The 22,848-nt window shown below is 21.9% G+C and overlaps 1 protein-coding gene across 4 annotated transcripts in view; it reads left to right on the plus strand.

Annotated features, from left to right (window-relative positions):
- The window catches only part of LOC117174503 (ras-related protein Ral-a), a 37,934-nt gene extending 22,673 nt beyond the window's left edge, over positions 1-15,261 (plus strand). For 3 of the 4 annotated variants that reach the window (XM_033363676.1, XM_033363675.1, XM_033363677.1), the window contains 3 exons: positions 3,090-3,264; positions 6,665-6,781; positions 14,773-14,854. In XM_033363676.1, coding sequence (XP_033219567.1) covers positions 3,090-3,264; positions 6,665-6,781 — 292 coding nt within the window. In that variant the 3' untranslated portion in view covers positions 14,773-14,854. Of the gene's footprint in view, positions 1-3,089; positions 3,265-6,664; positions 6,782-14,772 lie in introns of all 4 variants that reach the window. The other variant, XM_033363678.1, reaches the window with a different exon arrangement.
- Positions 15,262-22,848: the final 7,587 nt, after the last annotated feature.

The following is a 22,848-nucleotide window of genomic DNA, read 5'->3' on the forward strand; positions in this document are numbered from 1 at the left end:
AATATTTAAACTAAAAAAATAAGTATTTAAACAAAAATGGAAGTTACATTTTCAGATAAAAAATAACTCCTTTGTTGAAAATTCGATTCTTTTTTGGATGAAAAAAAAAATTTTAGCTAAAATTTTAACTGTCATTTTTTATTAAAAATTTACATTTTCTCGTTGAAAATGTATATATTTTGTATTTAAAAGTTGATTATTGTCTTAAATTTTTTTTGCTTGAAAATTGACTGCCTTCAGTTAAAAGTTCATGTTTTTGCCTTTTCGAAAGTTTTAATATTTTGTTGAAAATTATTTTTTTGAATTAAAAAATTTAACTGCATCATTTTTTTCGTGAAAAATCATTTGTTTTCAATCGCTTACTGTAAAAGAAGTTTTGAAAAGAAAATATTATTCTTGTACTGTTATTTTTTCTCATAGCAATATAGTGCATTTTTGTAAAAAAAAATTTATTTATTTTGAACTTGACGCCTTTTTTCCCCTTTTTTTACCGTAATACTTGGAGTTTTTATTTATTCATTTTCAAATTTTTCCTGCACATTTGAGAAACTTGAACAGCAATTTTAAGGGGAAAAAATCGGAAAAAAAATTTCCAAGATCAAAATAAAATTGTTTAAAAAAATGCAATATATTTTCAGTACAAGAATAATTTTTTCTATTAAAAACTTCTTTTACAGTGAGCGATTGAAAAGAAATGTTCTTCCCAATTACCAAATTTCGAGATTTTCGAGTATCACATTGAAATAAAAAAAAAATACCTGTGGATTATTTTCAAACACAAAACGCAAAAAAAAAATTTTTTTGTAGAAAAATAAGTTTTTGATTGTAAATCTCCCATGTAATGACCCAAAATTTAAATTTTGAACTTTACCATTTTAATTGTTTCTTAAAAAAAAATTAATTTCTAAGTGTTTAGTTAAAAAAAATTTATCATACAATTTTAATTTTTCTTTGGGTAGAAATTTCATCGTTTTTAGTGAAAAATGCAACTGTTTGGTAGAAAAAATAACTATTTGGTGGAAAATGAACTCCTTTTTTATTGTGGAAATTCAATTATTTTGTAGAAAATTAATCTTTTTGGCTTAAAAATTTAGTTGAAATTTTTTTCTTCCTTGACTGAAACATTTTCTTGGATATAAATTCGTGTTTCTGTGTTTTCAACTAATTTTTCAACTAAAAAAATATCAATTTTCAGTCAAAAATAGAGTAGTTAAGTTTTCGTTTAAGAGAATTATTTTTAAAATTAAAAAAAACGAATCTTCAACAAACAATGTAATTTTGTATCAAATAGTTGAATTTTCTATAAAATGGCTAGATTTTCCAACCAAAAAGGCGAATTTTCTACACGACATTTACATTTTAAAACCGAGAATATAAATTTTCAACTGGTCAGTGCAATTTTTAAGAAAATAGTTAAATTTTCAGTTATTTTAAGATTTTATTTAAAAATAAAAAACAGTTAAATTTAACCAAAAAAACAACTAAATCCTCAACTAAAAAAAATTCCTTTTCTACAAAACAGTTGAATTTGCAAAAACAAATTTAATTTTCACCCGAAACAGATTAATTTTTAACCAGATAATTTCATTTTTAACCAAAAAGATGAAATTTTTTACAGAAAGATAGAAATTTTGAAACCAAAAAAGACGAATCTTCAACAAAATACTTGAATCCTTAATCAAAACACATTAATTTTCAACTGAACAATTGCATTTTTAACCAAAAAAATATGAAATTTTTACCATAAGAGATGATTTTTCAAACCAAAAATGCGAATTTTCTACCAGGAAAGATTTTCCAGTTACAAAAAAATAAAGTTTTAATCAAGTTGTTGAATTTTCCAGCTAAAAATAGGAATTTTCTAGAAAACAGTTACATATTTAACACGAAAATATGAATTTTCAACCAAAAGAGAATAAATTTCACCCATACAGTAGCATTTTTAACCAAAAAAATTAACAATCTACCAAGATATGAATTAAAAAATAAAATAATTCTTAGCCAAGAAAGACAAAAAAATCTATGAAAGTTTTCAATTTTTAAGTCCAAAAGACGAATTTTCAAAACAAAATAATTCAGTTTTGAACCAAATAATAAAATTCTTAACCAGAAAGAAAAAATTCTTAACCAAAAATGTAATACGTAAAAGACTTTTCTATCGGAAAGAATGATGTTTCAACGAAAAATGGAACCAATTCTCAGAATTTATTTCTTTGGTTGAAAATTTAACTATTTGTTGAAAAATTAATTTTTGATTGATTACAAATTGATCTTTTTTTAGTTAAAAATTCAACTTTTTTTTAAAGATTAATTATTTTAGTTGAAAAATAATTTCTTTAATTGAAAATGAAACTATTTTTCTGGAAATTAATCTGTTTGGATTATAATTCAACAATTTTGTAAAAAAATCTCTTTTTAAGCTGAAAACATTTTGAACTGAAAATTCATGTAATTGAGTAAAAATGCATCTTTTATGGTAGAAAATAAATTTTCTTCGTTGAAAATTCAAATTGCACTTTTTTGGATTTTAAACTACACACATGTTAAGTTTAACTCTTAAAGGGCACACTTCCGTAAAATTACATAAAGAGCATACTGGGTATTAGATACCCATGGGTATTCAAACGTGTGCTGTGCCGACGGTATTGGATAGTTTTTTTACAAGAAAATCAATTAATGATGTTTAATCTATCTAGTTTAAGGAGAAAAAGGTTTCATAACAGTTTTGGAAATTTAAAGTAGTTAAAAAAATCTTTTTTGGGAAAAAAATTAAAAAGTGACTTCTTTCACTCTAAAATTTATAACTTTTTAAGTTTTTGATATTTTTGATTAAAATTTTACTAGAATACTTCCGAGATACGGCCATATGTTCCATTTTTTTTAATTTGGTACGTTTCGTTAAAGCGCAAATAAGTCGCTGGGTGTTTTACACCCAGTATGCCCTTTAAGGGTTAATACTTGAAACATTTTATGACACTATTTTGAAAATATTTCTTCAAATTCAGTCACACTGTTTACACTGTTTTTAATCTCTAAAGTGAGTGCAAGACCTAGAATTTCAAATAAAGAAATGTATTTTTCTTTCTCAGGGAGCAAATTCTCAGAGTGAAAAACGATGAAAATATTCCATTTTTGTTAGTGGGAAATAAAAGTGATCTTCAGGAGAAGAGAAAAGTATCATTAGCCGAGGCTCAGGGCAGATCGCAACAATGGGGAGTTCCTTACGTTGAAACGAGTGCAAAGACGAGAGAAAACGTCGACAAGGTGAGAATTTAAAAAAAAATCTGTAGACAAAAAAGATCCAATTCAGGAAACAATGAAAAAAATTATTTAAAAATATTTTCTCCGTCAAAAACTTTTCTCTAAATGTTGTCAATGTTCGCTTTTACTTTGTGACTGTATTACTTCAAATTTCATTTACTGCATTTCGGCATTTTGGACATTTTAGATTAGTAAAAAAAAACCAAGAGCGAATCTAGAGATTCTCTTAATCTTCTTGATAAATTTGAGTCCCCTAATGACAGAATACTTGAATCCCAAACAAAAAAGATTTTTCAGTAAATAGTGATAAAAAAATGTAATCCAAAATGTAGAATTTGTAATTAAAAGGAGATCAATTTTCAAACAAAGAAGCTTAATTTTCTACAATAAAAGAAAAAATTCTTAAACATACTTTAAAATAAAATGCATATATTTTTTAATCAAATAGTTCAATTTTCAACCAAAAAGATTAATTTTCTTATAAAAAGGCGAATTTTCAAAAAATCATACAATTTTTTTAACCATATGGTTTAATTTTTAAACTAAAAAGTTCCATTTTTAACCATAAATGGAATAGTTAAATTTTCATTTTGAAAGATTAATTTTTAATAATTAATCATTGAATTTTCAACCAAGAAGATTACATTTCTACTAAAAAATTTTTTTTCACAGAAATACATAAATTTTCAACCAAGTAGTTGAGTTCATAAAGTAAAAAAATTTTTGTTAACAAAAACTAGAATAGTTAAATTAATTTTCAATGAAAAATAATTTAATTTAACCAAAAATGCATATTTTTAACAAAATGCATAAATTGTTAACCAAATAGTTGAATTTTCAACGAAGAAGATGAATGTTTTACCAAAAAAAATGAATTTGTCAAATAAATAATTGAATTTTTAGTCTAATAAAGGTCACTTTAGGACCAAAAATAGAATTGTTAAATTTTCATTTTTAAAAATAATAATTTTTAAATTAGAGAAGCGACATTTTTATAAATCATTCGAATTTCCAACCCGAAAATATGCATTTTTAAGAAAAATTTAATTTGTGGCCTAATAGATGAATTTTCAATCTAAAAATTAAAATTTTAATTTTCAACTAAAATTATGAATCTTGAACAAAAAAAAGTCTATTAAATCGGAAAAGAAGCATTTTTAACAAGATGGTTAATTTTCAATAAAAAACGAGGAATTCTATAACGAAGAAATTTAATTTTTTACTAAAATATACAAATTTTGAATGAAAAATAGAGTCAGTAAGTTTTCAGTTTAAAAAATGGATTTTCGTCAAAAAAATTAATTTTTTAACGACAGCTAGATCCTCAACCAAAATAATAAATTTTTAACTAACAAAATTTTTTTAATATAATAGTTAAATTTTTAAATAAATATTTAAATTTTAACCAATCAGCGATATATTTAACTAAAATGATGAAAATTCAACAAAAAAAATGAATTTTTAACAAATTATTTAAGTTTTCAAGCTAAAAAGTTGAATGGTTTAGAAAAAATGTGATTTTTAAATCAACAAAAAAAAATTTTCATAAAAAAAGATGATTTTAATGCAAAAAGTCGAGTTTTCTACGTATTCATTCAAATTTCAACTAAAAATATAAATTTTGAATCAAAAATGGAATTTGTAAACTTTCAGTTCAAAAAACTAATTTTTAAACAAAATTCTAAACAAAGAGATTAATTTTCTGTCCAAATCGGTAAATTTTAAACAAATAAAATTTCTACTAAATTTTGACAAAATTTTTTGATAATTTTGAATTTATAAAGGAAAAATTTTCAAACAAAAATTGGAATAACCACATTTCAGATAAAAACAATTCATTTTTAACAAAATATTTAAATCTCCAAAGAAATATTTTAATTTCGTACCAGATAGTTTAATTTTCTACTAAAGTGTTTGATTAAAAATACAAAATATAAGTTTTTAATCAAAAAATATATTCTCATCTGCTGAATTTTTAACTGTAAAATATGAATTTTCAACCAATAAAACGAATTTTGTACAAAAAAGATAAATTTTTAACCCACAAATATGAACTTTGAAAAAAAAATTAATTTTGTACCAAATAATTGTATTTTCAACATAGAATAAAAAATTTCAACCCAAAAATGGATTACCTATATTTTCAGATAAAAAAAGTTCATTTTTAACTTTAAAAAATTACCTTTTTCAGGATAGTTAAATTTTCAAGTGAATATTTTAATTTTTAACCAAATAGTTTAATTTTCTACCAAAGTGTTTAATTATTAACCCAAAATATGAGTTTTTAATCGAAAAATGTATTCTCATCTGCTGAATTTTTAACTCGAAAATATAAATTTTCAACCAATAAAACGAATTTTTCACAAAAAAGTTAATTTTGTACCAAATAGTTATATTTTTAAGTTATTAAAAAAATTGATTCAAAAATGGATTACCTATATTTTCTGATCAAAAAAGTTCATTTTTAACTTTAAAAAATTACCATTTTCAGGATAGTTAAATTTTCAAGTGAATATTTTAATTTTTAACCAAATAGTTTAATTTTCTACCAAAATGTTTAATTATTAACCAAAAATATGAGTTTTTAACCAAAAAATGTATTCTGTTCTGCTGAATTTTTAACTCGAAAATATGAATTTTCAACCAATAAAAAAGTTAATTTTTAATTTAATTTTTAACTGACAAAATTAATTTTCGCAGAATAGTTCAATTTTAAAATAAATATTTAAATTTTTAACCAAATAGTTAAATTTTCTACCAAAGCAGCTGAATTTTTAACTCGAGAATATTAATTTCCAACAAAGCAGTTTATTTGCGATCAAATAGTTGAATTTTTTGTTTAAATTATAAATCTGCAAGCAATAAAATGAATTTTTTTACAAAATAGTTCAACTTTAAAACTGGTAGAGACGAATAAAGAATAAATCAATTTTCAATTTAAAATATTATTTTGGAACAAAAAATGTAGCAAAAAGTTTATATTTTAACCAAAGAGATAAAATTTTGACAAAAAAAAAATGATTACTACAAAAAGAAAAAGATGAACTTTCAACCAAATTGTTGAATTTTCAAGCCAAAAAGACGAATTTTCTACAAAACAGATGAATTTCCAACCCCCCAAAAAATGATCTTTTAACTAAATAAAATGTATTTAAAAATATAAATAAAGTGGAATTTATCGCCTTATTAAGTCAATTTGAGAAATTCTGTTAAATCCTCCAACCCTTTTGAAAAAAATCACAAATGCCTCATCCGAAAAATTTTCTGGATCCGCCCTTGGTAAAAGCATGAAAATGTTGGAGGATAAAATAAAGCTTTTTGTTGGCGGAAAATCGCTGTTATGCAAATTTGCAATTGAATTTATTTGATGCTTTTAGAAATTGCATGGATTGCGCATTTTCAGGTATTTTTCGACTTGATGCGTGAAATACGGTCACGCAAAATTGAAGACAAATCGGCGAGTAATGGTCGTGGAAAGGATCGTGCGAAGAGGAAGAAAAAGAAGTGCATTATTCTATAGGTTCGCTATTCAATTTTTGAGTTTTATACCATTTTTCAAAAAAAAAAAAAAAAAAAAAATGAATTCAAGAGAGTTTTGTTGTCGTATTACTCAATTTAATCGCCGGCTTTTTTGTGTTTTCAAATAGCTTATTATAGCTTTTACACAGCATGTTTTTTAAAAATAATTTTCATTTACACTTCTTAGGCTATCTGCTGCTTTGGTGGCAAAAGTTTAATGTTTTGTGCTTTTGTGTTTACTTTAATGTGCATTTTTTACATCACTAGTTTCTCAGAATTGTCAAAAATTTCTATAGGATTCAAATTTCACAATTAATTTAATGGGTTATCCAAAAATTACGTAAAGAGTTTTTCTGAAGGAAGGTCGATAAATGATCAAAATTCCTGTTTATTTATGGTTTCTCTCTAACTACTTTTGATTAAAAGTTTTATTTTCCTTGATAAAAAGTGTACTTTTATGATTTTAGTTGACAATGCATCTTTTGTGGTAAAAATTGTATTATTTAGTTGAAATTTAATTATTTTGTTGAAAATTTAACAACTTTCTTAAAAAGTCGTTTTTCTGGTTGAAAATTCAATTACTTGGTTGAAAATTTTATATATTAAAATATAATAAATATATTAATATATTAAAAAATTCATTCATTTCGTTGAAGATCAACTTTTAAGACCAAAAAAATTTCATTGGTTGAAAATTTCACAATTTTGTTAAAAATTGAATTATTTTGGTAGAAAATTCAACTATTTGGTAAAAAAATGCATTTTTTCGATGAAAATTGCACTGTTTTGTAGGAAAATTTCCGTTTTTGATTGAAAGTTCAACATTTGGGATGAAATTCCTTTTATTTTTTTGGTGAATAGTTTTTTGTCATTTTGGATTGAAAATTCAACTATTCTGGTAGAAAATTAAAATAAATTTTGCTTGAAATATTAATTACCGAATTTTCGTTAAAAAGTTATATTTTTAATTAAAAATGCTACTACTTGATCGAAAGTTTTTTTTTTAACGAAAATTCATTTATTTTGTTAAATATTTACTCTTTTAGATAAAAATGCATTTCTTTAATTGAAAATTTAACTATTTTGTTAAAAATTCGTTTTTTTTGTTGTTGAAAATTAATTTTTCATCTGAAAATTCAACTATTCCGCTTTGCGTTTGAAACTAATATTTTTTAGCTGAAAATTCAATTATTTGCTTGAAAAATGTATACAATTTTTTTGTAAATGAATCTTCATGGTTAAAAATTCGTTACTTTGTTCAGTAATGTAACTGTTTTGTTGAAAAATAATTTTTTTTTACTGAAAATGGAACTATTTCATTTTTAGTTGAAAAAAATTTCCTTTTTCGTCGAAAAATAATGCATTTCGTTGAGAATTCGTCTTTTTTGTCTAAAATTATTCTTCTTGGCTAAAAATGAATCACTTTGATTGAAAAATCAACTATTTGGTTTTAATTATTCCAATTTGAGTTAGAAATTTATCTTTTTTAGTTGAAAATTCAACTATTTGCTTGAAAATCATGAATTTTTTCAGAAATTAATCTTGATAGTTAAAAAATCATCCTTTTAGTTAAAAAATAATTTTTTGATGGCAGAAAATTAATTTTTTTAATTCATATTTTTGGTTAGATTCATTTTTAAAACTAAAAACCCAACAATTTAATTTTTGGTTGAAAATTCAACCATTTGGTTTAATATTCTTTTTTATAATTCATAATTTGTATTTAAACTTAATTTTTTTCGTTGAAAATTGATCTGTTTTATGAAAAATTAAAATCTTTTTTGGTTAAAGTATCAACTGTTATATTTTTCGCTAAGAATCTTTTTTTTTCGTTCAAGATTTAACTATTTCGTTAAAAATACCACCTTCTTGGTTGATTAAAATTTAATTACATACTTACTTTTTCGTCAATTTATCTTCTTTAGTTAAAAACTTGTATTTTTTGTTAGGAAAATAATCTTTTTGGTTTGAAAATTAAATTATTTGGTTGAGTATTCATTTTTTTGGTTGAAGATTCATTATTTTAGTAGAAAATTTCTTTCTTTTTTTGAAAATTGACCTATTTTGTTAAAAATTATTTTTTTTTTAATTCATCTGTTTGTTTAAAATTTCACTATTTTGTTGAAAATTAATTTTTCTTAGTTAAAAGTAATGTTTTTATTAAAAATTTTAACTGCTCCAGGTTTGTTTGAAATCGTATTTTTTAAATTGAAAATTCATGTATTTTATTGAAAATTTGAATTTTTGAGGATTAATTAGTATAGTTGAAAGTTGTTAAATTAATGAACTGTTGTGTTGAAATTTTTTTTTTTTCTTTTTTTTTTTGTGAAATTTAAAAAAATTTTTAATGTAATTTGTCCATTGTTTGTTGAAAATTCATGTTTTTTTAGTTGAAAATTTCACTATTTAGATGAAAATGTACGTATTTTGTTGATAATTTAATTATTTTGGTAGAAAATTCAACTATTTGGTAAAACATGAAATTTGTCGATGAAAATTATACTGTTTTGTAGAAAAATCGCCGTTTTGGATTAAAATTTCAACATTTGGGATGAAATTACTGTTTTTTTTTGTGAATAATTTATTTGGATGAAAATTTGTTTGGTTCAAATTTAATACATTTTGGTTGAAGATTCAACTGTTTTGTTGAAAATTTGTCTTTTTGGATTGCAAATTAAACTATTCTGGTAGAAAATTAAAATAATTTTTGCTTAAAATATTAATTATGGAATTTTTGTTTAAGTAATATTTTTTGGTCAAAAATGCTACTACTTGGTTGAAAATTTTTTTTATTATTGAAAATTCATTTCTTTTGTTAAATATTTACCCTTTTAGATAAAAATTCATTCCATTGGTTGAAAATTTAACTATTTAAAAAAAAAATTTTTTTTTTATTTTTGAGTTGAAAATTAATTTTTCCTCTGAAAACTTAACTATTCCGCTTTGCGTTTGAAATTAATTTTTTTTTAGTTAAAAATTAAATTTCTTGCTTGAAAATTTTATACATTTTTTTTTTGTAAATGAATCTTCATGGTTAAAAATTCATTTCTTTGTTCAATAATGTAACTGTTTTATTGAAATAGAATTTTCTTTTCAACTGAAAATTGAACTATTTCATTTTTGATTAAAAAATTTCCTTTTTCTTCGATAATTAATGCATTTTTTTGAAAATTAGTTGTAAATTCGTTTTATTTTGTTTAAAATTCGGTTTTTTGGTTATAAACAGAATCTTTTTTATTGAACATTCAAACACTTGGTTTAATACTCTTTTTTTTTCTTAATTCATTATTTTCGTTGAAACGTAATTTCTTTCGTTGAAAATTGATTTGTTTGACTGAAAATACATTCTTCTTGGTTAAAATATAATTTTTTTTTAATGAAAATTTAACTATTTTTTTGAAAATATTGGTTGAAAAATTAATTTTTTTAAATGAAAGTTTAATCATTTTCTTTTTCGTTTATTTATCTCATTTACCTGAAAATTCATGCATATTGTTAAAAATTGTTTTTTTTTTTGTTGAAAAATAATCTTTTTGGTTTTAAAATTAAACTATTTGGTTGAAAAATATTGTATTTTGTTTGAAATTAATCTTCATGGTTAAAAATTCATCTTGTTAGTTAAAAATTAATTTTTTGATTATAAAAAATCAATTTTTTTTAATTCCTATTTTTGGTTCAATATTCATTTTTTAAACTGTAAATTCAACTATTTAATTTTTGGTTGGAAATTCATCTTCTTGATTTGTAAATTTATTTTATTTTGTTTAAAATTCGTCTTCTTTGTTAGAAAAAGAATCTTTTTGTTTGAAAATTGAACCATTTGGTTTAATACTCTTTTTCTTTTCTTAATTCATTATTTTCGTTTAAACTTAATTGAAAATACATTCTTCTTGGTTAAAATATAATTTTTCTCAATGAAAATTTAACTATTTTTTGAAAATACATTCTTCTTGGTTGAAAGTTAATTTTTCAAATGAAAATTTAACTATTTACTTTTTCGTTGATTTTACCTTTACTTGAAAATTCATGCATTTTGTTAAAAATTTGTCTTTTTTGGTAGAAAAATAATCTTTTTTTGTTTGAAAATTAAACTATTAGGTTGGATATTCATTTTTTTTTGTAATATTCATTTTTTTGGTTGAAGATTAATTTTCTTTTAAAAAATTTCTTTCTTTGAAGGTTGACCAATTTTGTTAAAAATTCATATTTTTTTTTAGGATTGTACTTTTTTTTATTCGTTTTTCCTGGTTGAGATATAAACTATTACATTTTTTTATCGATAATTCAAATTTTTGTTGAAAAATCAAAAAATCAAAAAATATTTTTTTAATATAAAAATAGCTAGCTACTCCAATTTTGTTTGAAATTGTATCTTTTTTAGTTGAAAATTCAGGTATTTGGTTGAGAATTTCTCTTTTTTTCGTATAAAATTAATCTTCCTAATTGAAGGTTCTTTTTTGGTGAAAAAGAACTATTTGGTTAAACATTTATGTTTGTAGTCTAAGATTAATTATTTTCGTTGAAAGTTGCTAAATAAATTAATTGTTGTTTTGAAAATAATTTTTTTTATTTGAAAATAATTTTCTTTAACTAATTTTCTTCGTTGAAAATTACACTTTTTCGTTGAAAAGTCAACTATTTGGTTAAACTTTGTTCTTTTGGTCAAAGATTTAAATAGTTTAGTTGAAAGTTGATAAATAAATTGACTGTTTTGTTATGAAAATTGTTTTTTTTTTTTGCTGAAAATTATTTTTTCAAATGTAAATTTAACTATTATTATTATATAATACAATTTTTTGTTTTAAAAATCGACTATTTTTTAGATGAAAATTTGACTAATTTGAGTCCCCTAATGATAAAATACTTGAATTCTAAACAAAAAAGATTTTTCAGTAAATAGTGATAAAAAAATGTAATCCAAAATGTAGAATTTGTAATTAAAAGGAGATTAATTTTCAAACAAAGAAGCTTAATTTTCTACAATAAAAGAAAAAATTCTTAAACATACTTTAAAATAAAATGCATATATTTTTTAACCAAATAGTTCAATTTTCAACCAAAAAGATTAATTTTCTAATAAAAAGACGAATTTTCAAAATATCATATGATTTTTTTAACCATATGGTTTAATTTTTAAAATAAAAAGTTCCATTTTCAACCATAAATAGAATAGTTAAATTTTCATTTAAAAAGATTAATTTTTAATAATTAATCATTGAATTTTCAACCAAGAAGATTACATTTCTACTAAAAAAAATTTTTTCTCAGAAATACATAAATTTTCAACCAAGTAGTTGAGTTCATAAAGTAAAAAAAAAATTTTTAACAAAAACTAGAATAGTTAAATTAATTTTCAATGAAAAATAATTTAATTTAACCAAAAATACAGATTTTCAACAAAATGCATAAATTGTTAACCAAATAGTTGAAATTTCAACGAAGAAGATGAATGTTCTACAAAAAAAATGAATTTGTCAAATAAATAGTTGAATTTTTAATCTAATAAAGGTCGCTTTAGAACCAAAAATAGAATCGTTAAATTTTCATTTTTTAAAATAATAATTTTTAAATTAGAGAAGCGAAATTTTTACAAATCAGTCGAATTTCCAAACCGAAAATATGAATTTTTAAGAAAAATTTAATTTGGGGCCTAATAGATGAATTTTCAAGCTAAAAATTCGAATTTTAATTTTCAACTAAAATTATGAATCTTGAACAAAAAAAAAAGTTTATTTTTACTAGATTAGTTAAATTTTCAAGCTAAGATGCGGGAATAATTTAAAAAGCAGTTGTCTATTAAATCGAAAAAGAAACATTTTCAACAAGATAGTTAATTTTCAATCAAGAACGAGGAATTCTATAACGAAAAAATTTAATTTTTTACTAAAAAATACAAATTTTGAATGAAAAACAGAGTCAGTAAGTTTTCAGTTTAAAAAATGGATTTTCGACAAAAAAAAATTAATTTTTTAACAACAGTTAGATCCTCAACCAAAATAATACATTTTTAACTAAAAAAATTTGTTTAAAATAGAATAGTTAAATTTTTTAATAAATATGTAATTTTTAATTAATCAGCGAAATTTTTAACTAAAATTATGAACATTCAACAAAAAAATGAATTTTTAACAAATTATTTAAGTTTTTAAGCTAAAAAGTTGAATGGTTTAGAAAAAATATGATTTTTAAATCAAAAAAGAAAAAATTTTCATAAAAAAAGATAATTTTAATGCAAAAAGTCGAGTTTTCTACGTATTCATTCAAGTTTCAACTAAAAATATAAATTTTGAATCAAAAATGGAATTTGTAAACTTTCAGATCAAAAAACTAACTTTTAACCAAAATTCTAAAAAGAAGATTAATTTTCCGTCCAAATCGGTAAATTTTCAACAAATAAAATTTCTACTAAATTTTGACATAAATTTCTACTAAATTTTGACGAAAATTTTTAACACTTTTAAATTTATGAAGGAAAAATTTTCAAACAAAAATTGGAATAACCACATTTCAAATAAAAACAATTCATTTTTAACAAAATATTTAAATCTCCAAAGAAATATTTTAATTTCGTACCAGATAGTTTAATTTCCAACCAAAGTGTTTAATTAATAACACAAACTACTAATTAAACTATTAGGTTGGATATTCATTTTTTTTAATATTCATTTTTTTGGTTGAAGATTAATTTTTTTCTAGAAAATTTCTTTCTTTGAACGTTGACCAATTTTGTTAAAAATTAATATTTTTTTTAGGATTGAACCTTTTTTTATTCGTTTTTCCTGGTTGACCTATTACATTTTTTTATCGATAATTCATCTTTTTGTTGAAAATCAATTTTTCTTAGTTAAAAGTTATTTTTTCAATATAAAAATAGCTACTCCAATTTTGTTTGAAATTGTATCTTTTTTAGTTGAAAATTCACGTATTTGGTTGAGAATTTCTCTTTTTTCGTATAAAATTAATCTTCTTAATTAAAGGTTCTTTTTTTGGTGAAAAAAATGTTTTTAGTCGAAGATTAATTATTTTCGTTGAAAGTTGCTAAATAAATTAATTGTTTTTTCGGAAATAGTTTTTTTTTGGTTGAAAATAATTTTTTTTATTGTAAATCTAACTATTCCACTTCTTGTTGAAAATTCATCTTTTTTACTTAAAAAATTGACTATTTAGATAAAAATTTACGTATTTTGTTGAAAATTCATTTTTTATAGAGAACTAATTTTCTTCGTTGAAAATTACACTTTTTGGTTGAAAAATCAACTATTTGGTTAAACTTTGTTATTTTGGTCGAAGATTTAAATAGTTTAGTTGAAAGTTGATAAATAAATTGACTGTTTTGTTATGAAAATTATTTTGTTTTTTTGTTGAAAATTATTTTTTCAACTGTAAATTTAACTATTATTATGTAATACAAATGCGTTCTTTTGGTCAAAGATTAATTAGTTTAGTTGAAAATTGCTAAATAAATTAACTGTTGTGTTGAAATTTTTTATTTTTGTTTTTAACTGTACATTTAACTATTCAATTTTTTATTAAAAATTCGTCTTTTTTAGATAAAAAATTTGACCATTTGGATAATAATGTACGTATTTTGTTGACAATTCATTTTTTATAAAGAACTAATTTTCTTCGTTGAAAATTCAACTTTTTGTTTGAAAGATCAACTACTTCGTTAAAAATTCCCCAATGTATGTTTAATTTCTGCAGTATTTTAACTTGAACCGATAGAATTTTTGTTAGACTTTCCTCTAAGTAGTAATATCTTCTGGATTAATTCTTTGTTTATTAACAATTTTTCCTTTCCTTTTTCATCATAAAATAGAATCAGATTTTTTACGCAATTTCTGGATGACCCCTAAATTGATATTAAAAAAAATCGGATTTGAAATCTCTCATTTTACAAAAATTGCAACTAATTTTTGTAAGTTTGAACAGCTCAATGAATTATTTATTCGGGAAAAAATGGAAACCCCCTAAAACAGGATATCGTTTCAGGTATTTTTTGACTTAATGCGTGCAATAGCTGCTCGCAAGGCTCACGAGAATCAAGGGGAAGCGAGTGAACGCAAGAAGGAAGCAAAATGCTGCACTCTACTTTAACAAATCTCAAGTAACTTTCGACAGTGTCACATTATCCGACACCTCCCAGTGGAACAGGTTTTCTCCCATTTTACAGTGATTTTTCGAAAAGTGCGCTTTTTTCCATACACAAGGGACCGGACAATGATGATTATCTGACCTATCTCCAAACTTAAAAAGGCAAACAAAAAAAAACACTATTTAAAAAGCTATTTGAGCCAGGAGAGATTTTTTGTAGCACTTTACTTTTCTTAAACACGAACTTTTTGTATCTAATTTAACAAACAAACAAACAAAACTTTTCAGGTGCTAATATAATTAGATTGTCTCTCTCAATTTTTATTGTTCCTACTTTAAGAATTTAAGACATGTTTGTAAATCATACCACAACTTTTTGTAAAAAAATATACGTTTTCACAAAGATCTTAGATCTCTAGATTTCACCCAGAGTGCTGAAAAGTTTTAGGTGGATTCCACGCCGGACTTTATTTCATCGATTTTTTTATTTTTGCTACTAATTTTCTTAGGAGAAAAAAGATAAATTGCAAAAGTTTTCGATTTAAACCATTTTTTTATAAATTGTTAATTTTTTTTTTTTTGTTTTTGCTCAATTTCTAAGTCTTTAAAATACGAATTGTACTAGATAACACAAAAAATGCATGTCCTGATTCTCTTTATACTTTATTTTATACTTCGAAATATCTTTTTGGAAAAAGAAATTTTTTACATTTTGCTCAAAGTGTAATTTTTTTCACAATTTTTTGTTTAATTAACAGAAGTAGGTTTTTTTTAGTTTCATAATTTATTTGATAGATTTTTGATATTATTAATTTTATAAATATTGTTTCATTCAAAATAACAATAAATGAGACAAAAATTTTCAATGCATGTTTTATTTTAATTTTCATAGTTTTTTTTTTTTTAATTATTACTTTTGTAATAAAAATCTTGTATTGTTCTTTCTCACTGAAACAATATTAATAAAAAATAAAGTATTTTTTATTAATAAATATGATTTATTTTTAAAAAACACAATTTTTTATTTATTTTAATTCGGGAATTTTGCAGTATATATAGTAATTTTCTGTCGGAATTATAATTCGGGAATTTTTTAATCAATATCCGTCACTAAAAATTTATTTTATTATGTAACAATTTCTTAATTTCTTAGATTTGAAAATTTCCTTGTGTCGAAAATTTTCCAATTCCTTAATTTAAAATGTTCTAATTTTGGTTTTGAATTTCATAATTAAAAAAATTTTCTTTGCTAATCACATTTTTTTCAGCTTGAATAAAATAATCTTGCAAATATTTTTCTTTCATTGAAAAAAAAATTGTTTACGTTGTTTTGGATTATTTGCGATTTTGTGAGCGCTTTAATTTATATATTCAACTTTTTCAACAAAAAAAAAGTGCATTTAACTGAATCCAAAAGAAACTTAATTTTTGCGCGTTTTCAAAAAAATTCCTAAATGAACCAATTTTTTTTTAATTTGTCATTTTTTATGACAATCAAATAGCAAAAACTGTATAAAGAACAATTGTTATTTAAAAATAATCAAAAAGATTTTTAAAAATTCCGAAAAATAAAATTCCCGAAATTTTTAAATTCCCGAATAATAAAATTCTCGAGAGTTTATATTATTAGTGAATTTGAAAATATTTCCGACAGAAAACTTCCCTATTATAAAATATCCGAATTAGAAAATTCCCGAATTTAAACAGTTAACATCTTTTTTACATACATTAAGTTATTTATTTGTTAAAAATAAAATAATTGAATATTATTGCCAAAAAAAAACTTATTTTCAACGATTTAAAGTTTCTAAAGTTATTGTTTCAATTTAAAATAACATTAATTGAAAACAATATTTCCGAATGAAATTGTTTTTTAATTATTGTTATTCTAAATTCAGGCAATAATTTTAGAAACTTCAAACATTAAAAATATTTTATAGAATTATTTGATTATTGTAATTTCATTATAGTATTTGTAAAAAAATAAGATTTTATTTTTCGGGATTTTTCGGTCGCCCATCCCCTGACGACTAAAAATTCCTGAAAAATAAAATTCTCAGAATTATAAAATTGCCGAAATATAAAAATCATGAGTTCAAAAATTCTCGAACAATTTACAATATCAGCGAATTTGAAAATTCTCGAATAATAAAATTAGTGACATTTATAAATTTATAAAATATACGGGACGAGTGAAAAATCCCTAAAAATAAAATCTCGTAGGCTGTAAAATTCCCGAAACTATAAAGTTGCCGAAATAGAAAAATCCCGAGTTGAAAAATTTCCGAAAAATACAATTCTCGGACAGAAAATTGTCAAATTATAAAATATCCGTTACTACAGAATTCTCGAATTTAAACAATTAAAACAATTGTTTTTTGTTAAATGTTATTTATTTATTAAAAATGAAATTAAAAAATATTTTTATCAAAGAATTTTTTTAATGTTTAAAGTATTTTTGAAAGAAAATTTTTTGGTAAAAATGAGCTTAGTACTATTTTAAAAATTACAAAAAATGTTCTCAAAACTCGAATTTTAAATTTAAAAAAAGAAATTTCGAGATAAATCAGGGCCTATTTGAATCCGGCAAAGTTTTCTTTTGAAAAATGTTATTAGATTCGGAGAAACAATAATTTTAAAAAACTTTAAACATTCAAAAAAAAATGTTTGGTACAAATATTTAATTACTTTATTTTTTAATAAAGAAATAATATTTATTAAAATAACATTTTTTAATTTTATTCTTCAAGAATTTTTCAGTTTGCGATTTTATAATTTCGGCAATTTTATTTTTCAAGAATTTTCCAATCTGCGAATTTTACAGTGTCGAGAATTGTCTTGTAGTAGCTTTGATATTAACCGATTTTAATTTTTATGTTCGGTTGCTATAAAATCAGTTAAAAGTGTTAATTTGCATGAGAAAGTTTTAAAAAACTTATTTTCGTGACTTAAAGAAATAAGATTCAATTAAATACCGTAAAAACTAAAATCTTAAACAAAACTTTTTTTTAATATATATATATACATTTTTTTAATTTATATAAAGCACATAGATTTTATCCTTTTTCTCTAAAAGGAAATTTTTTTAAAGTCGAAAACTTAAAAAACAAATTAATTAACTGTTCAAAAAGATGAAAAAAGTGTTGGAAACAATGCAATAACTTTAGAAAAAAAAATACTTTGAAGTTATATCTTCAGTAATCTATATTTTCTCGACTAAAAAAAAAAATGAAGCCAAAATTTAAAAAAAAAATGGAATCCACCTTCAGTTATTGATCAAAATATTATTCTTAATTATTGTTTCGTACTGTAACTATTCTATCAAAATAAAATGATTGTTTATTGATTTGTAGACTCTGCGCTCTTATTTACATTTCTATTTTAAATATCTGAATTGAATATCAAAATTCTGCTTTTAGAAACTCTGCAAAAGTGAAGAAGACAAAATGTTTTTGCTTTCCGTTGCACAGTATGATTTAATTTTTCGTGAGAACATTAGAAAAAAAAAAGAAAAAAGAGCAAAAAGAACAAGGAAAAACTTTAATCCGAGAATGCAGAAAACTTTCATTTCTCTTATCAATTTGATTAATGGACAGCCAATTGAACAATAATGATTATCGACTATCGAAAAAAAAGACATGTGCCTCTGCGAGGAACAATAGTAGAAAAATAAAAAGATGCTCGATAACATCATACCTGTACACTGTTTTTCCATCAATTTATTGTAACTTTAACACGATTTTTATACGATTATTATAACTATAAGTAAGATATTTATTCGACAACATTTTCGACAAATTATATAAATGCATATTTGTGAAAATTTGGCCATATACGTAGTATATTTGGTTCTTTTATATTTTTGTATCGCTGCTACAAATCGTGCCTTTCAGTGTTCTGTATTATTATGTAATTGTTTAAAAAAGAGGTCTCTTTTTATTGATAATCGCTCGACAGGATTTGTAAATACCTTATCGAATCAAACTTAGCTATTATTCAAACTGTATTGATTTTCACATCAATTTACTTTTCATAAATTATATCTCAAGTACAATCTTCGATTTATTATTAATTATCCATTTTATTTATTTCCATAAAAATAATTCAAGTTTATTTTTAATTTATCGGGTGACTAATAAAGACCTGGAAAAAAATTCCTTGATATGTATACAATTTCGAGACTTTATTGTCAATAATGTGTTTTTTTTAGTCTTCAACTGAAAAAGATAAATTTTTAAACAAAAAGATTAATTTTCAACTAAAAAATATGAATTTTTAAACAAAAAACAAAGTTGAATTCTAACTTAAAAAAGAACCGTTTTCGACTAAAAATGGAATATGTAAATTTTCAATTACTAAAGTAATTTTTCAACCAAAAAAAAAAATGAATTTTTAACAAAACAGTTCAATTTCCAACCGAAAAGATAAATTTTTTAAAAACAATTTTGTATAATCTACCAAAAATTATATTTTTAACCAAAAAGATGAGTTTTTAAACAAAAAGTTTCATTTTCTATCGAAAAAGACACATTTTCAATCAAATTTAAAAATTTCTATTCAGACAGTTGAATTTTTAAATATAAAAGATCGATGTTTTAACATAAGCATTAATTTACTACCAAAAAGTCGAATTTTTAACAAAATTCAACAATTCTGAATCAAAACATTGAAGTTTCAACTAAAAAAGATAAATTTTTAAGCAAAGAAATTACTTTACTACAAAATAAAAGAATTTTTAAAGAATAATATTAATTTAATTCCAAAAAAGACCAATTTTCAATAAAATTCCAGTTTTTAACCTAAAAGATGAATTTTTTAACTATAATATTAATTTTCTATAAAAAAAAAACATTTCTCCCGGTCAATGAAATTTAAAAAATGGAGCACTAAAGCTAACAAATTTTCCACTTGAGGTAATAAGAACTGAGCTCAAATGAAAGCACTCAAAGTGGAACTGTTAAATTTTGAACTGTTAAAATTGAAATTTAAGTTTTTCATTTAAAAATTTTGTATTCAAATGCTCAATAATTTACGTGTATAAAATTAAGGTACAAACATTTTTCAATATAAAAAAAATGTAATTCTACGTTATCATTTTCTGGGCTCTAAATTAAAAAATCAATCAATGAACTTTAAAATTTTTAAACTTATATAATTTTAAACTAGAAACATTAAATATTGAAAAATTGAAAAATTTTTAACTGAATTTTTCTTAAATTAAAAAATTCAATAATTTTCTTTGTAATAGTTTAAACATCCTTGGGAAGCTTCAAAATTTTATTTCAAAATCTTGATGTTGTCTTAAATTTGTTTAAAATTTTAAATTATGTTGGAAATTTTTTCAGAACTTCTAAATATCTTTCAAAATTAATTGATTTCTGTCTACAATTTTCAGCGAATCCGGGAAATTTTAGAAAATTTCTTTACAATTTAAATGTATAAATAACAATTGAACATTAATTATTTATTGTGAAAGGCTTCAAAATAATAAAAAAAAATTCTTAAGATTCACAAGAAAATAAAAAATAACTTTTCATTTTGTGAAATTATTTTAAGAGAACATTTAAAAAGTTTTTAAAAAATTTAAACAAAATTTTCAAAAAAGATTCTAAAATATTTTAGGAAAACTTTCTAAAATTTGCATGATAATTTTTAATCTTTTTAAAATTCCTAAATATCTCTTAAAATTACTCAAATTTTTTCTACGAATGTTCATTTGTAAATTATGCATCAAAATTTAAAAATTTTACTCACAAATTAAGCATTTTTCAAAAACAACAATTAAATTTGTAACGTTTAATGCTTCAAAGCTCTTCGACATTTTAACGATTCCAGGTTTTCTGTGTCAAAAAATTCAGTTAAAGATTCTTTACTTTTAAATATTTGGATGCAATTTATTTGTCTTACATAAAAATTAAAATATTGCTAAATATTCAATAATTAATCTTTTTTTAATTAAATTATTTTTAACTTGAAAATAGTTTTAAAAAATGTGTGACTGAAATTTTATAAACTATTTTTAATAAAAAATAAAAGCCTTTGGGTGTTGAAAATTTTGGATAGAAAACATTTTTATTTAATAAATAAATAAATTTGTTTTGATTTGTCTGTACTTTAAGTAATAAAAATGAACAAAAAGGATTTAACGAAACGATTTTAAGCCCGTTCAAATTTTAAGAATTTTCAGATTTTAACGTTAAAACTTAAATTATTTTAATTTGAAAGTCTTAGTCATTATAAAATTTAAGTCACACATTTTTTTAACGACTAAGACTTTCAAATTGAAATAATTTAAGTTTTAACGTAAAAATCTGAAAATTCTTCAATTTTGAACTGGCTTAAAATCGTTTCATCAAATCCTTTTTGTTCACTTTTTATACGGATAAATCAAAACAAATAAAATGCTTTTAATCCAAAATTTTCAACAACAAAGGCTTTTATTTTTTATTTGTTCAAGTCTTTAAGAAAGCATTTAAAAATTCTTTAAATTAACAATGTAAGCTTAAAAATAAAAATTTTAAATCGAACATTTTTTAAGTACACAAATTTTGAATTACGCATTGTAAACTAAATAATAGCATAATTGAAAAATATAACAATTCCACTAATTATTTAAAAACGTTTGAAATCGAACGTGGACAGATTTTTCTTCTGCAAATTTGTAAAATTCCCAGCCAAAAAAAAATCTTTGACAAATTCTATTAAAAGATATTCTTAATTATCACAAATAATTATTAAATATTAAAAATATAATTATTTTTTAAATTTGTACCTAAAATCCCTGCATTTCAATAATAATTAAAATTTTTATTTTATTTTGAAAGAAAAATATTCTGAAGGTGGCTAACAGCGTGTAAAAATAGGAAAATATATTCTTTTAAGTAAAATTAATGTCAATAATATATTAAATTAAATTTAAAATGCTTCAAATTCCTAACTTTTGAGGTCAAAATATTGCAGTTTCAAAATTATATACGAATTTTCAACAAAAAAAAGGTACGTATTCTTTAAAGAAGAGCCATTTATGAAAATTGTTTAAATAATTACAATGTTTGAAGATTAAATAAATGCTAAAAGCCATAAATAAGCTCCACTCGAATTCGGCACGATCGCTGTAATTTAATCGCTAGGAGTGTTTACATCCAATAATTTAAAGAGATCCCTCAAACTTGCCTGTTTCACTTTTCTATCACTCTATGGAAAGCGCTGAGACCAACTTTTAACTATAGGGTAGTTCAATTCGAATCCAAAAAGATGATTTTTTTAACTAAAATTATGAATTTTTAACCATAATTTTTGCATTTTAAACAAAAAAGATGAATTCTTTAAAAAAAAACAACTAATTTTCAGCAGAATACATGAATTTTCAAAAAAAGAAACTCTTAAAACAAACATGGGATAACTAAATTTTCATGAAAAAAAAAACATCAATTTTAAACCAAATATTTGAATTTAAAATTTTTTAAATATGAAATTTGATTTGAAAATGGAATACTTCAATCTTCATTAAAAACAAATTAATTTTCAACAACAAAAAAACGAATTTTCAATATTCAACTAAAAAATATCAATTTCAATCGAAATAATTGAATTTTCATCTAAAAAATTTTTTGAAGCTGGAATATAAACTAAAATTGCGAAATTTTAACTAGAATAGTTGAATTTTAAACCAAAAATATAAATCTTGAGAAAAAAAACGAATTTTTAACCAAAAAGGTCATCAACTAAAAATGAAATGGTTAAATTTTCAGTTTAAAAAATCTAATTTTTAATAAACTTAATGGATTTTCATCCAGAATTTTTGAATTTTAAACCAAAAAGATTAATTTTTAAAGAAAACTAATTTTCAAACAAAAAAAAATACGTAACTTTTCAACCAAACATGAGAAAGTCAAATTTTCATTTAAAAAATAAATGTTGAACAAAAAAAACCGTTTTTTTAACTTTACAAAAATAAATTTTAAACCAAATAGT

Source organism: Belonocnema kinseyi, chromosome 6 (genome assembly GCF_010883055.1).
Source record: "Belonocnema kinseyi isolate 2016_QV_RU_SX_M_011 chromosome 6, B_treatae_v1, whole genome shotgun sequence".
In the NCBI taxonomy this organism is placed as follows: Eukaryota; Metazoa; Arthropoda; class Insecta; order Hymenoptera; family Cynipidae; genus Belonocnema; species Belonocnema kinseyi.